Genomic DNA, 15822 nt, shown 5'->3' with positions numbered 1-15822 from the left:
TCACATTAGGTTTCTTCACATAATCCCACATCTCTTGTAGGCTTTGCTCTTTTCTCTTGTTTTTCTGCTCTATCTCTGTGACGGTTTTATTTAGTTGGAGAGTGTTATCTTCAATCGCTGAGATTCTTTCTTCTGTTTCATCTACCCTGTTCTTGAGACTTCCCACTGTATTTTGTAGTTCCCTGAATTGATTCTTCATTTCCAGGAGTTCAGTTAAACTTTTCTTCATTGTGTCTATTTCTTTAGTGAACTTTTGTTCTAGGTCCTGGAGGCTTTTTTGTGGTTTCTTTGTGTCGGTTATTGAGTTGTTCTTGCAGGTCGGTAAGTGTTCTTATGATCCACATATGAAATTCTTCTTCTGTCATTTTGGTTGCCTGATTTTGGTTGGTGTCCGTTTCTAGGGGGCTGGTGCTCCTCTTTGGGGGTGTGTTTTCCATTTGGTTCTTCATATTTCCTAAGTTCCTTCGCTGATTTCTTCCCATGTCAATCAGTTGTTGTTTCTTTCCTTTAGGTTTTTGTTTGGGTATTCACACGCCTTGTTTAGTTTCTGAGCCCGGTAGGTGGTGTCTGTGGGTGAGATTCACAACTCCCTGTATAATGAGTTAGTAGGTGCCGTGAAAAGGCTGTGCAGGATGCCGTCCCTGTCAGTAGGTGGCGCTTGCTTGGAGGAACAGGCTACACTGTTGTTTTTGTGTCCGGTTATCAGCTCTTGTTCCTGTAGGGAGGCACTCTAGTGCCTCAGGTGGTCTGTGGGGCCCTGGGACTTCCAGGTGTGTCTTTTTCTCCCCCTCAGTGAGGACTGGTCTAGGAGGGAGTCTGGGCGGAGCTGCTTTGGGTAAGCTTGCCCTCAGGCACCACCAATGCTGTTAGCAGGGGTCAAAGTTCTGTTCTCTGCTTCCAGGAAAAGCTGTCAGGGAGGGGCTGGAACGGCCCCACTCAGTCAGAAAGTCTGCATGTTGGGGTGGGGCTGTCTGAGACCCGCAGTCTGGAGCGGGCCTCGCTTCTTTCCACCCTCCGCAACTCCATAGCTACTCCTGGGCCTCTGCCAGCAGGCCAGACCACACGCCACCAGGCTCCCCGAACTGTGATGCCGGGGGGGGGGGGGGGGGGGGGAGGTTCCCTGCGCAGGAATGCCACCTGGGTTGGGCCCATGGCCTCCTTGTGGGAGGAGGGTTGCCCTCTAGGACACTGGTCTGCCCCGAAGGCACACACAGCTCAGTAGGCTGTTCACATATATCCCTTCTGTGTCCCGGGCAATGCGAGACCTTGGTGCACGGGATGTGGTCTGCATGTCTGACCTCTGGGTCCCAGAGTTCAAACTGTATCCCCACCAGGGAGAGGAGTTCCGGTCCCAATTCACCCACAGGGAGCCCAAGCTGTGTCTGTGTCTCTCAGCCTCAGGGTCTGCACCATTCTCCTGGGATCACCATGCCAGCAGCACCTGGGAGGGCTGGCGGGTAGGGAGCTCACAGTCTGAGTTCCCCTTAGTCAGCTGTAGGGTCCCAAAAGGGAAGGTCCCGTTCCCTGGAGGTGCCTCCGGCTGGTGGCTGTATTGTCTTTTTGGGCAGCTGTGGGTAGGGTCGGCGGAGGGGAGAAGGAGGCAATATGGGGCCTGCCGCGCGGCCCGGGTCTGTGCACATGGAGGTGCCCGGAGGGAGTTGGGAGCCTGGTGCCATGTCCACTATAGGCTCACTGCTAGCTAGCTGGCGGCGGCCATCTCTGGGCTGGTGTCCGCAGGTCTCTCCACCCGCTGGGGAGCCCACTAGCAGTCCCAGATGCAGGGGAGGGGAAAGGTGACTGATCCACCTACCCTTCCTGCTGGTCTCTGGGCTGCTCTGGTGGTCACAGCTTCCAATTCTCTTCTGTAACCTCCTTCCATGGAGTCTCCTTCCGGCCCTCGTCCACTGTATGCTTATCTTCTTGCTTCTTTTTTCTAATTTGTGCTAGAATCTGTCTTTTCTGCAGAGACACTTTGTCTGGCGGTGTTTCTTGATCGCCAAAGTTTCTTGGCGCCATGTTGATCCTCCCCGGTTTGCTATTATTTTCTTGAAGATTTCTGTGTCTGTATTTATATGGGGTATTGGTCTATAGTTTTGTTTTCTTCTGATGCCTTTTTCTGGCTTTTGCATCAGGGTAATGTGGTAGAGTAAGTTGCCTCCTCTTGGAAGAGTTTGAGAAGAATTGGCATCAATTCTTTAAATGTTTGGTGGAATTCACCAGTGAAGCCATCTGGTCTTGGACTTTTCTTGAGTGGTTTTTGATTACAGATTCAACATCTACTTGCTATAGTGTCTATTCATATTTTGTGTTTTCTTTTTGGATCAGTTTTGGTAGTGTGTGTGTTTCTGGGTATTTGTCCATTTTATTTGTTGGCATACAGTTCATAGGATTCTTTTATGATCTTTTTTATTTCTATAAGGTCCATAGAAATATCCTTACTTTCATTTCTGATTTTAATAATTTGAGTCTTTTTTTCTTAGTCTAGCTAAAGATTTGTCAATTTTGTTTATCATTTTAAAGACCCAACTCTTAGTTTTGCTTATTTTCTCTATTCATATTGGGTTTTAAGCAATGCTCTGAGTCTTGGGGTTAGCCTGTAGCTATTTCAAAGCTCAGCACTGTCATGTGGTATAGTGGAAAGGGTCTATACTTGGGTACTCAGTCATTTGTTCAGATCCTAGCTTTGGCATTACTAGTGGTGAGTTTTGGGCAAGTCACTTAAACTCTCATAACCAATTTCATTGTTAGTAAAGTGGAGATAATATCTACCTTTAAGTCATTGTAAGGATTAAATGAGATTATTTAATGTCTGGCACACTTGAAACTTATGCTGCTTATTCTACTTGTTGAATAGGATCTGCTCTACTTTTAAACGACTTTAAGGTCTGTCATTGCCCTATAACTTATTATTCAGAGGACTTTGAACACCTGCTTCTGGGATTGAATCCTCCTCACTCCCAAAGGGTCCCTGTGTTCTAATCCCCTCAGCAGGTTGCTAGGTTACCACTTAAAGGAAGCGGTTCATTTGTGTTCTCTGAAGCTTGAGTAACTGAAGACCCTTTCCTGAGAAACTTCCCCTAAATATGAGTCGAGCCAAAATGGATAAAAAAAAGAGAAGTAAGTAATCCTCTCAAAACATGCTTCCTTTGGTCTGCTGATCACTTAAAATAATCTATGTATTTATTCTATGACAATAGATAGACCCTTCTTTTTTAGAATACCTAACATTTGTTGGAAAATAATATCCATCAATGTAATCATTCCAATATTCAGGCAATTACTGTTTTCTAGAACCCTCCATAGTCTTTGGTCTTTTTTCTTTACACATTCCAGTGATTAAAGAAAAAGCCAGAAAACTTTTCAAATTCTGTGTTTTTGAATTTTCTCCAGTTCCTTGAGATTTAATAATTTTCTTCACCTTCCTTTATGAAAAGGACAATTTGAATGACTTTTGCTAGCTACTGCCTTAGTTTTCTGAATTTTTAAACACCCTTCGTCTGTACCAATTTTTTTTTTTTTTTGTCTGTCTTAAATAGCTGACATAGATCTGTTCAGATCATAAGCCTGTGGTTAAATCCCCTTGAGAAGTATATCTGGGGCATTAGTTATCTTCTGTTGCTCTCATAGTGTTATTAGAGATGCCAACTTTGTTTTTTCTGTTTATCAAATGTGTCATTGAATTTATTGTTAATATTTTTGGTACAGTGTGATTTCTCATGCTTTATTTGTGAAATAGTCTAGGAATATGGCTTTTTCCTCATTATAATCTTGTTTTTTTCTAAATTATATGTACTTTAAATAGGCAACAGTGATATTTTCAGCTTAAAATTTTCCAACGTGAAACATATTTTTAAAACTTTGCCTTGAATGTATCTATGTAATAAGTTTGTATTTATTAAATATTATATAGACTAGCAGTAGAAGTATGATGCAAGCCATATATGTAATTTGAAATTTTCTAATAGTATTATTATAATACTATTATATAATAATACTATAATAATACTATTCTTTTACTTATTATAATAAGTAAAAGAAAAGGTGAAATTAATTTAACTGAGTATATCTAAAATATCATTATTTCCACATTTATCAATGTAACAAAACGATTAACAAGATATTTTACATCTAGTGTATATTTTACATTTATAGTGCATCTCAATTTACTACAAAATTTTCATTGGAAATACTTGATCTGTATTTAGGTTTTATAAACATTATAATTGGAAAAGTAAATTGATATACTCAAGTTGTTTCAAGCAAGTTTTCCAGTAACTGATCTAAGTATCAGGTCTTAAATTTAATTTTTTTTTTTTTTTTTTTTTTTTTTTTTTTTTTTTAGACAGGGTTTCATGCTTGCCTGGGCCTGGAGTGTAGTGGCATGATCATAATTCACTGCAACCTCAAACGCCTGGGCTGGAGTGATCCTCCTGCCTCAGCCTCCCCAGTAGCTGGGACTACAGGCATGCACCACCATGCCTAATTTTTCTATTTTTTGGTGGAGATGGACTTTTTTTGCTCTTGTTCAAGCTGGTCTTGAACTCTTGAGCTCAAGCAATCTTCCCACCTCAGTCTCCCAGAGTGCTAGGCATGAGTCACTGTGACTGACCTTAAATTTAAATTCATCAAAGTTAAATAAAATTAAAAATTCAGTTCCTTTGTCACACTAGTCACATTTTAAGTGCTGATTAGTCACATGTACCTAGTACTACAATATTAGACAGTGCATGTATTCTAATCCTAATCCTAGGTAACCTAATTTTCTGATACTAGGGCATGGCTACACTATGTTGCTATTAAGGGGTTTTTTTGGTTCTAAAAGTAAAAATGTCAGCTTTATCTTTATTCTGGTTTTCCCTGCTATTTTTGTCCAAACCTGTTAGGGTACTTTACTGTTCCCTAGGAACTTCTGTGCTGACAGACGGTTGGTTTCTTATTTTCATTTGCTCTGCTGTAGTCATTCCTGGAACTTGCCAGGGGTTCTAGAACTTGAGTTGCCTCAGAGAGTACATGTGAGTGTTTGGAGAAGAGGAAATTCTACGGTCTTGTCATGGAATTGATGCAGTGCTTTTTCAAAGGCTCAGAAAGAGAATATTTGGCAGTTTGCCAAAATCCTTAGTAGTCAAGGACCATGCCCTGCCACTTGTTTTAATATGGAAGAGACCATGGGGTAAGGTGGGTCTTTTTTGGGCAGTTGGACAGGTTCAGTTTGCAGTTGCAATTTTCCATTGACTCTTGTCATGGGACAGAAAGCTCAGGTGTCTTAGTCAGGGTTTTTCAGAGAAATAGAACCAATAAGATAGAGAACTTTTGAGAGAGATTTATTATAAAGTATTGGCTCATGTAATTATAGAAGCTGGAAATTCCCATTATCTGCCATCTGCAAGCTAGAGACCCAGGAAAGCTGGTGGTATAGTTTTGTAGGCCTGAGAGCCAGAGAGCCATTGTGTAGATTCCAGCCTGAGTCTGAATCCTTGAGAACCAGGAGTGCTAAGGACAGAGAAGATCTATGTCCCAGCTAACCAGGTGGGCAGAGAGCGAATTCAATCACCTTTTTTTTTTTTTTGGAACAGGATCTTGCTCTGTTGCCCTGGATAGAGTGCGGTAGCATCATTACAGCTCACTGCAACCTCAAACTTCTGGGCTTGGCTCAAGTGATCCTCTTGCCTCATCCTCCTGAGTAGCTGGGACTATAGGCACATGCCACTGGTCCTGGTTAATTTTTCTAATTTTAGTAGAGACAGGGTCTTGCTCTTGCTCAGGCTGTCTCTAACTCTTGACCTCAAGTGATCCTCCCGCCTCAGCTTCCCAGAGTGCTAGGGTTACAGGCGTGGGCCTCTGTACCCAGCCTCAACCACCTTTTTGTTCTTTTCTGGCCCTTAATGGACTGGATGTCTACCTACATTGGGGAGAGAAGTCTGCTTTACTCAGTCTACAAATTTAAATGCTAGTTTCTTCTGGAGACACTCTCACAGACATACCCAGAAATAACGGTTTTGTTTTTTTTTTTTTTTTGAGACAGAGTCTCACTTTGTTGCCCAGGCTAGAGTGAGTGCCGTGGCGTCAGCCTGGCTCACAGCAACCTCAGTCTCCGGGGCTCAGTGATCCTACTGCCTCAGCTTCCCGAGTAGCTGGGACTACAGGCATGCACCACCATGCCCGGCTAATTTTTTGTATATATATTTTTAGTTGGTCAATTATTTTATTTCTATTTTTGGTAGAGACAGGGTCTCGCTCAGGCTGGTTTTGAACTCCTGACCTTGAGCAATCCGCCCGCCTCGGCCTCCCAAAGTGCTAGGATTACAGGTGTGAGCCACCACGCCCGGTCCAGAAATAACGTTTGACCAGGTATCTGGGCATCCTATGGCCTAGTCAGGTTGACACATAAAATTAACCATCATACCAAGATTGTCATATTTTTCAAGAGAAGCCCAGAAATCCAGATTTTTATATTAATTCTTCCAATTTTCAAATGTTAGCACCTAATTCAATTTTATTTTAAAATACTGTGAGTGACAAACAGACCGTGTCTACAGGGTGGGTCTGGTCCATGGGTCACCAATTTATAATCTCTGGTCTAAGATATACTGCTAACTGGCATTATTGGACATACAGGGCTACTGGGCAAAGAACATAAATGAATGAAAAATTCCCAGCAGTGATGATTGCTTTATATCATTCCACCTTTCCTCTCTTACACTCCCCTTTTGGAGCAAGGTCAATGTGTCTGAGTTGGTAAAGATAGATGGTAGAAGAGGATGGTCACTGCTTCCAATTTATATACTGTAAGAATCAGGTCTGCCACTGAGTGAAGTGGCGATTGTACGTTTCTTCTATATTAGGGCAGGTAGGAGAAAGAATATTAGTAGCATTTTAATTTTTTTACTTGGTATATAAAATATACAATTTATTATGTATGGTACTGTGTGCTAATGGATATTTTACCACATATTGTTAAATTTTTACTATGTAGCAACAACTGTTATAAAGCTTTGTGTGTATTAACTGATTTAGTGCTTACAACTACTCTATGAGGTAAGTACTCTCATTATCAACTCCATTTTATAGGTGAGGAAGTTGAACGTAGAGAAATTAAATAACTTACTGAAGATTACAAGCAGGAAGTGGTAGAACCAGAATTTGAACCCTAGCAGTTTGGCTCTAGAGACGTACTCTTTCTCTTATTAGTCTCCCTTCTCTCCCATTTTCCGTGTTGCTATTCTCTGTTTTCCTACATACCTTAACTGACCACCTTCCCTGTGGCCTGGCACTGAGAGGCAAGCACTGCAGAACATGCACAGACTTGGGTACAGTCCTTGTCTCCAGTAGTAACTTTATAGTTGACGATGCTTTGGCTTTTCCTATATAGAAATAAAAGTGTTAGTGATCACAGTTATCATAATGAAAGGACCTGATTTTCTTTCACTTTTCTAAATAAAATATTTAGAAATATTTCTAATATTTAGAAATGTTTCTAATAACATTTTATTTAGAAAATAACATTTTATTTAGAAAAATTAACCTTCAGACAAGTTGTAAGAATAGTACAATGAACACACGTATACTATCCCTAGAATTACCAATTACATTTTGCCATATTTGCTTCTTCTCTATAAACACAGCAATCTGTCACTGATAAAATATTATTATTTTATTTTTGAGGCAAGGTCTCACTCTGTCACCCAGGCAGTGGCATGGTTATAGCTCACTGTAGCCTTAGACTCCTGGGCTCAAGTGATCCTCCTGTCTCAGCCTCCCAAGTAGCTAGGACTATAGGCATTTTTTTTAAACCCTTTGCACTCACTTGTTTTTTTCTTAATTCTACTTGGGATTTAATTTTTTAAATACCCCAGATTTTACAAAGCCTGGCAATAGAATAAAAACTGGAGTTGCTTTTCATACAAACTTATTTACTTGGATTTTTTTATATTTCAAATTATTGATACATTCAAAGAGTAATTTTAATTTCTATACTTTTTGCTAACCGTGTCGAGTCACACTCGACATTCGAGTACAAAGGGTTAAGGGATGGGATCTCACTGTGTTTCCCAGGGTTGTCTTGAACTCCTGGCCTCAAGTGATCCTCCTACCTTAGCCTCCAATGTGCTAGGATTATAAGTGTGTGCCACCATGCCCAGCTTAAAATGTTATCTAATTTACAGTCTCTATGCAGATTTTCCCATTGTTCCAATTTTGTCCTTTATAGGGGCTTTTTGCTTTTGTATCCAGGATCCAATCAAAGATTACATTTAGTTGTCATATTTCTTTAGTCTACTTTAATCTGCAGGCATTTCTCAGACTTTGTTTTCTTTCATGACATTGACATTTTCAAATATTCCAGACTAGTTATTTTGCAGTTATCCATTGTGCCAGCCCTATCCCGTTTTGCAGCTATCCTTAAGCTTGATTGTTATCCTTATCTGATTTTTTTCAAATTTAGATTGACATTTAAAAAAATTTCTAGGAATATTGCTTAGTGAAGTTGTGTCCTTCTCAGTGTATCACATGTAGAAGTACATGATGTCATTATTTTGCATTGTTGGTGATGGCAAGTTTGATCATATGGTTAAGATAGTGTTCACCAGGTTGCTTCATTGCACAGGTACCTTTTCCATTGATTCTTTTCTGAATCACTTCACTCTTTCATGGTTTTTATAAAGTGGTGATTTTCTAATTCTATTTTTCCTTCTACATTTATTAGCTGGACTTTATACATTCTTACCTCATAATCAGTGTGGATTCATGGATTCTTTTATGAATGCATTATAATCTATCTCTGTATCTCTGTCATTATTCTTTTTTTTTTTTTTTTTGAGACAGGGTCTTACTCAGTTCCCAGGCTAGATAGAGTGCAGTGGCATCATTGTAGCTCACTGCAACTTCAAACTCCTGGGCTTGCTTCAAGCAATCTTCCTGTCTCAGTCTCCCAAGTGGCAGGCACGTGTCACCAAGTCCAGCTAATTTTTTTCTATTTTTCGTGGAGATGGGGTCTTGCTCTTGCTCAGGCTGGTCTCAAACTCCTGATCTCAAGCAATACTTCTGCCTCGGCTTCCCAAAGTGCTAGGATTACAGGTGTGAGTCACTGTGCTCAGCCTCACTATTGATTTTTATGTTTAGATTGTCTCAGATTTGGTCATTGGGAGTCCCTTCATAGATTGTGACAGGTCCCTAATCAGTTTTTGAGCATTTTTCTCTCTTTTTTTTTGGCATATAAGATATTCCGGGCCTATCTTGTGTTGCAGTGAGCTATGATCATGCCACTGAACTCTAGCCCAGGTGACAGAGCAAGACCCTGTTCCAAAAAAAAAAAAAAAGTAGCAAAAGCAAAGATGTAATTTTTCTCCCTGTCCACGTTTAGTGAACCCCAACAAGTTTCAGGTTAAGAACCCTTGGTCCAAAATAATCCTTAACTTATTTATATTAGTTTTAAGAGTAGTGGTATAGTATTATTGAGTATAATTAAACAAGCCACCATCTTACAGTTTATTTTTGTTTTTATGTAACTTTCTAGTTACTGAATTTGATTCTGTGTTTTTCTTTAGAACGTTATCATTTGTCTTACAAGATTGTGCGAACGGACAGTCGCCTGGTACGCAGCATTCTGACAGCCCATGGATTTCATGAAGTAAGCTTACTTTTACTACCTCATCTGATCTGTTCAAAAGCTGAAAATCCTAGCCACCTAACTGACTTCACCAATTAACAGGGCCAGCTCTAGAAAGTACATGAAACCAATCCTTAGTGATGATGCAGAACCTAGATTGAATAACTGAGTGGCTTTACCAGTTTCTCCTTGCAATACATGGAAAACATTTCCACAGATTTTAAAAAAAGTTTTTTTTTCTTGCTATATTTTTGGGCTTGGGCTAGAGGCAGAGTTTCCCATAAGGAATTGTCTGATACCAATTAAGTTTATTTGATTGCAAGCAACAGAAACAGACTCTACCTAACTTAAACCAAAAGGAATGTGTAGGAAAGGTGTGCAGAGGGAGCTAGGAGAATCAGAGAAAAAGCTGAAAAGTCAGGCCTTTGGAAGGAGAGAGACCAGGACAGTCCCATGGATCTAGGAACAGGAATCTTCAGGATCATCTCCTCAGGGACTGCATTCATTGTCCTTGTGCCTTTCTTCACTCAAGAATCACATTGTGGAGAACAAATGATTGGCCTGGCTTGGGTCAGGATGTATTCCTTTAAAACCAAGGAATACATCATTCCCCAAAGAAAATCAGAAAATTGGGATGTTGTCATCAAAAAGGATAGGCAAACATGTTGGACAGACTTCCACTATAGATGTTTTGAGAGAGTTGATGAAAGTCTGGTTGCTAGTTCCTTATCCTCCGTTGAGATCTATAGGAGACATTTTGGGGAAGTTCTGATACCAGTTTGTATTGTCTTGTTGCTGTTTTATCTCTAGCACTTAATATCATACCTATCATGTTAAAGGCACAGAGTACATAATTGTTGAATGAATGGGCGAATGAATTCTAATGAATGAAGTAATGAATTCTAAGTTGTGTGTTACTGTAAGTTTTTATTATAGTTCTGATCAACACTTTATACCCAGTATCTACAAGGACATAAGGACAGTCTGAAAGAGGGGTTTTGGGGTTGGGTCCTCATCTCATACCTTGATATTGCAAAAATATTATGAGACATCATATATTTCTATAGAAGGGTCAATTTATTTACTTTCTGCATCTAGGATTTGCCTGACTCTCCCATTCCTTAAACTTGATTGTCCCTGGGTTCTGTGATACTCTGCTTTTGTCTCACTAGGCTCACATACTAACTGGGCCACCCCTGTGAGTACTCCGGATGAAAAATCACCATAGACTTGTGTGCCATTGCTCTTCCTGGAAAGGGGCTAGCTCTCATATGTTTTGCTTTCTTTTCTATCTGCCCTTAGGTTCATCCAAGTAGCACTGACTATAATCTGATGTGGACAGGATCCCACCTGAAGCCCTTCTTACTTCGCACCCTCTCTGAAGCGCAAAAGGTTAATCACTTTCCCAGGTAATGCTCTTGTAGGCTGCTTTGTTCCATTTAAAGGTTCCTAACATTGGGGCATGTAGCCAGCAAAGATAATTAATATTCCTAAAAGAAAAAGAAGAAGTAGTTTGTCATATAGGGCAGCAGTCTGAAATCAAACTGATGCATTCATATCCCTGAGCATGTATTAATACTTTGCAAGGGCTATGTAGACATGGATGGTTTTAAAGGAGACAGTTTGTGGTTCTCTTTTGTAAAATTGAGCTTTATGAGATTACCTCATAAGAATGGGTTCTCCTTTGTCACCTCCCTTTCATAGTTACTGTTTTTCACCTTTATAAAAGAATGGCCCACCTAGAATTTTTTATTTTTTCTTTTTTCTTTTCCCTTTTGGCCACTTAGGAAAAACCACCTAGCCTCTTAATCTGGTGTGTTATCCTATCCTGGTATGGAAATTTTCAGGGTTCCAAAGAAGGGTACAAAAAAATTGGTGTCAAATTGAATTCAAATTGAATTGAATTCAGAATAATTCCTATTCTGAATTAGGAACAGAATAACAAATCCTTTTTGCATGATGGTGGTTTCCATTTCTTTGTTTTTAAAGATTCGAAGGATAACATCCAGTTATCAGCTGATAGACCATTAAACGTATTTTTTGGTTTTTTAAGTATAATTTGCATTTTATGTTTTTCCAACAGATAGTTTTTCTTTAGTCCTCAAGGACTCAACTCCTTACATAGGCTTTGGTGGAGGTCTTGGGGCAGCACCCGCAGGTCTAAATCGTGGTAGGAGTGTTTGGTCCTTGTGGGTTTCCTGAGAACGATTCCTGACTACCTTTCTGTGAATGGCACAACTCATGCAGTAATGTAGCTTCACGTATAGCTTGGGAAGCACATAGGTATTGAAGACACTCGCTTCAGAAATGTCCCTGACAACCGCGGCCTCCATTATGTTCCAAATGACGAACTTCTTTATGGCCTTGTCTTTAGGCACGCATCAGGTGCATTTGGTGCAGCGAATAGGCAGCACGTGGCCACTACTCTTTTTGGCATGACCGTTGTTCGTTCTTTTCTTTGTCATCTCAGAAGCAAGGGTGTGAAAGAGGCCATTAAACATAATTTTTAAAGTTTTAGAGACTTTTTATTTTTTGTAGGAACAGGGTCCTGCTATGTTGCTCGATCTTGTCTTGAACTCCTGGGCTCAAGTGATCCTCTTGCCTAGGTCTCCAAAAATGCCGGGATTACAGGCATGAGCCACTGCTCCTGGCCTAAACATAATTTTTAATGACACATCATTTTGTGATTTTTTTGACATGTAATTAGGAAGGAGTTCAAAGAATTGAATGTTGTTGCTATAGAAAACTCCTTCTAGTTGCATTTATTGACTGCAGCCTAGAGAGGCAGTATTATTACCTAGTAGCTAGAAGCCAACTACCTGGGCCCAGGGTCCAGCTCTGCTGAGTGACCTTGAGCCAAGTGACCTTTCTGGATGTCAGTTTCCTCATTGGTAAAAAGAAGATATTAATGGCACATACATCGTAGGGCTGTTGTAATATATCAAGATGTAAAGTGCTTAGAACAATGCCTGCCACACAGTACACACTGTATGTATATATTAGGTACTATTTATGTGAACAAGATTTCTTAGGGTATACAACTATGAAAAAGAAAATGGGAAAAATGTTAATGCTGGAACCCCACTTTATTCTAGCAGCATTCAACCATGGAGAAATACATGACCTAACGGAGAGAAAGGGAAGCTAGTCTCACCTATGTAATGAAGAGATACAAATCCAATAAAATAATTTTTTTTTGGTCAGTGATTACATTTTATTTCTAGGACTTAAACCCAAGTTACTCTCTCATGCTAACTAGCTTTATTTTCAGTTACCTCATATGCTTTTCGGCTTATTTTCATGAAATAATGGCTGTTTCTTAATTTTTTTAATTCTGTGGTCTTACACCCACTCACTGTGTATAAAAACTGACCTGTGCTGTCTCTGTTACTGTGTATTTTGAGTCTTCATAGCAAATCCTGGTTTTATTTTATGCCTGAACTCCATTGACAGAAAATAATTTAAAACCTTATGTTTTTCCTTAATGCCGAGAAGATACGGATTTGGTATTCTAAATGTATTACTGGCTGCTGGAGGTAAATCAGATGCCTCTGTTTTAAATAGATATTGAAGCAGTATTTGAAATGGCCCATACTCTAGTCTGCATTCTTAATTCATGTTCATAGTATATTATTTATTTCCATAGTTTTTGAAGTATTTGTGTAGGTGTATAGAAATTCCATCTCAATTTGGAGTCAGTAATAACAAATTCCAACCTATATTTTCCTTGAGTAATCTTTGAATGTGTTATACTTGTAAGTTTGAGAACGTTAGTGATCCATTTTCTAATTACACTATACTTTGTGGCTTCTTCTGCTATCTTTTTCCTGTTTCAATCCAAAGACTTCTAACTCACATGCACAAGAAATTCAAGCACTTTAATATTTTCAATAATACTGTGAACTCTTTTTTTTTTTTATTTCGGCATATTATGGGGGTACAAATTTTAAGGTTTCAATAAATGCCCATTTCCCCCGCTCCCCCCACAAGTCTGAGTCTCCAGCATGACCATCCCCCAGATGGTGCACATCTCACTCATTATATATGTATATACCCGTCCCCCACCTCCCTCCCCCCTGCCCAATACCCTATTACTGTAGTACCTATGTGACCACTTAGGTGCTGCTCGGTTAATGCCAATTTGCTGGTGAGTATATGTGGTGCTTGTTTTTCCATTCTTGGGAAACTTCACTTAATAGTATGGGTTCCAGCTCTAACCAGGAAAATATAAGATGTGCTATATCACCATTGTTTCTTAGAGCTGAATAGTACTCCATGGTATACATATACCACATTGTATTAATCCATTCTTGGATTGATGGGCACTTGGGCTGTTTCCACAGCCTTGCAATTATGAATTGTGCTGCTATAAACATTCGAGTGCAGGTGTCTTTTTTGTAGAGTGTCATTGGATCTTTTGGGTAGATGCCCAGCAATGGGATTGCTGGATCAAATGGTAGATTCACTTGTATCGCTTTAGGGTATCTCCATATTGCTTTCCACAGAGGTTGAACTAGTTTACAGTCCCACCAGCAGTGTAGGAGTGTTCCTCTCTCTCCGCATCCACGCCAGCATTTATTGTTTGGAGACTTTTTGATAAAGGCCATTCTCACTGGAGTTAAGTGATATCTCATTGTGGTTTTGATTTGCATTTCCCTGATGATTAGAGATGTTGAGCATTTTTTCATATGTTTGTTGGCCATTCTTCTGTCTTCTTTAGAAAAGTTTCTGTTCAAGTCCTTTGCCCACTTTTTAATAGGGTTATTTGATTTTTTCTTGCTGATTTTCATGAGTTCTAAGTATATTCTAGTTATCAGTCCCTTATCAGATGCATAGGATGCAAATATTTTCTCCTGTGAACTCTTTCTTAACATAACTTTTCAACTTTTAATTTTAAATAATTTTAGACTTTATAGAAAAGTTGCAAAAATAATATAGAGAGTTCCTGCGTATCCTTTACTCAGTTCTCCTAATGTTAATATCTGATATAACTAGTATAATTATGAAAACTAAGAAATTAACATTGGTATACTATCAACTAACCTACAGACTTTATTCTTATTTTGCCAGTTTTTCTACTAATGTCCTCTTCTGTTGCAGGATCCCACATTGCATTTAGTTGTCATGTCTCCTCTGAAATGTGACAATCCTTTAATTTTTTTTGTCTTCCAGTAGAATTTTTATTTTTGCATGTAATACATTTTAATCAAAATTTAGAATATTTATGGTGTTTTTATGAATTGTATACTACAATACTTACGGTGATAGGAGAAAGAGAGCGGGAACCTTTTTTTTTTTTTTAACAGTTACAGCCTTCTGCTCACAGGAAATTAAAAAATATTACATATCAATTCCTATGTATATTTTTGCTGTAGAGAAGGTATGATATATAAAAGGTAAGCACTGAATATGTTCTGTTAGGCTAAATACATTTTTTGGAGAAAATGGAATGGAAGAATTAAAACAAGGGTGATTAGGGGATAGTGTCTAGGTGAGCATCTGATGGAAGTTTCTGGGAATCTTCTTTACTTAACCTGCGTGGTGGTTACACAGGTATGTTCACTTTGTAAAAGTTCATTATGCTCTGCACATGTAATGTGTGTACTTTTCTGTATATATGTTAACTTCAGTAAAAAACATTTAAAAAAGTGAAAATTTTGCTGAACAAAATGAACTTTTTCTCTATTTTTAAAATGCTATGGGAGGTATTGAATTCTGATGTTATTTAAGTTCTATCAAATATACTTAAGTGTGGTGTTATAGTTTTATTTTAAAATAGTATTTGCCATTCTTCAGATTCTTTAGAACAATTTAAAATTTATGATGAAAAATCTTAGATGTCAACTTAAACATGCAAGAGGATATATAGTTTCCTAAAATTTGTATACCAAGCAAAAAAGTTTGAGGACCGCTGATACTGGGCATCTGTAGGAGAGTAAGTGAGTAAGTTTATTTTTGTACCCTCTGGTTCAGTGTTTCTAATTCCCTAATAATAAGAATTACCTGGGGTACTTTAAAATACACGTTCTTAGGTCCCATTGCAGATCCATGGAAATCGCTATCTTCAGAGAAGGTGTATATTTAAGAAGCACCTTTTAGGTACTTTACTTTTTTAGGTAAATGTATACCTAGAAAGTTATATATTTAAAAAGCAATAGTGATTTGTAACAGGGAAGTTTGGAAATTACTGTTGTAGATTAAATCAGTGGTGTAGTGTG

The 15822-nt window shown here is 38.9% G+C and overlaps 1 protein-coding gene and 1 pseudogene across 13 annotated transcripts in view; one reads left to right on the top strand and one right to left on the bottom strand.

Moving 5' to 3' along the window:
• The window catches only part of TTLL5 (tubulin tyrosine ligase like 5), a 278632-nt gene that overhangs the window by 16143 nt on the left and 246667 nt on the right, over nt 1–15822 (top strand). For 12 of the 13 annotated variants that reach the window (XM_012742399.2, XM_012742392.2, XM_076003842.1 and 9 more), the window contains exons 4-5: nt 9543–9625; nt 10907–11013. In XM_012742399.2, coding sequence (XP_012597853.2) covers nt 9543–9625; nt 10907–11013 — 190 coding nt within the window. Of the gene's footprint in view, nt 1–9542; nt 9626–10906; nt 11014–15822 lie in introns of those variants that run through there. The other variant, XM_076003848.1, reaches the window with a different exon arrangement.
• On the bottom strand, nt 11722–12069 carry LOC142871445 (small ribosomal subunit protein eS26 pseudogene; annotated as a pseudogene).

The sequence above is a fragment of the Microcebus murinus genome, chromosome 6 (assembly GCF_040939455.1).
Source record: "Microcebus murinus isolate Inina chromosome 6, M.murinus_Inina_mat1.0, whole genome shotgun sequence".
NCBI classification, from domain to species: Eukaryota; Metazoa; Chordata; class Mammalia; order Primates; family Cheirogaleidae; genus Microcebus; species Microcebus murinus.
Note: the sequence above shows the minus strand (reverse complement) of the source record. Positions and strands in the feature narration are given on the sequence as shown.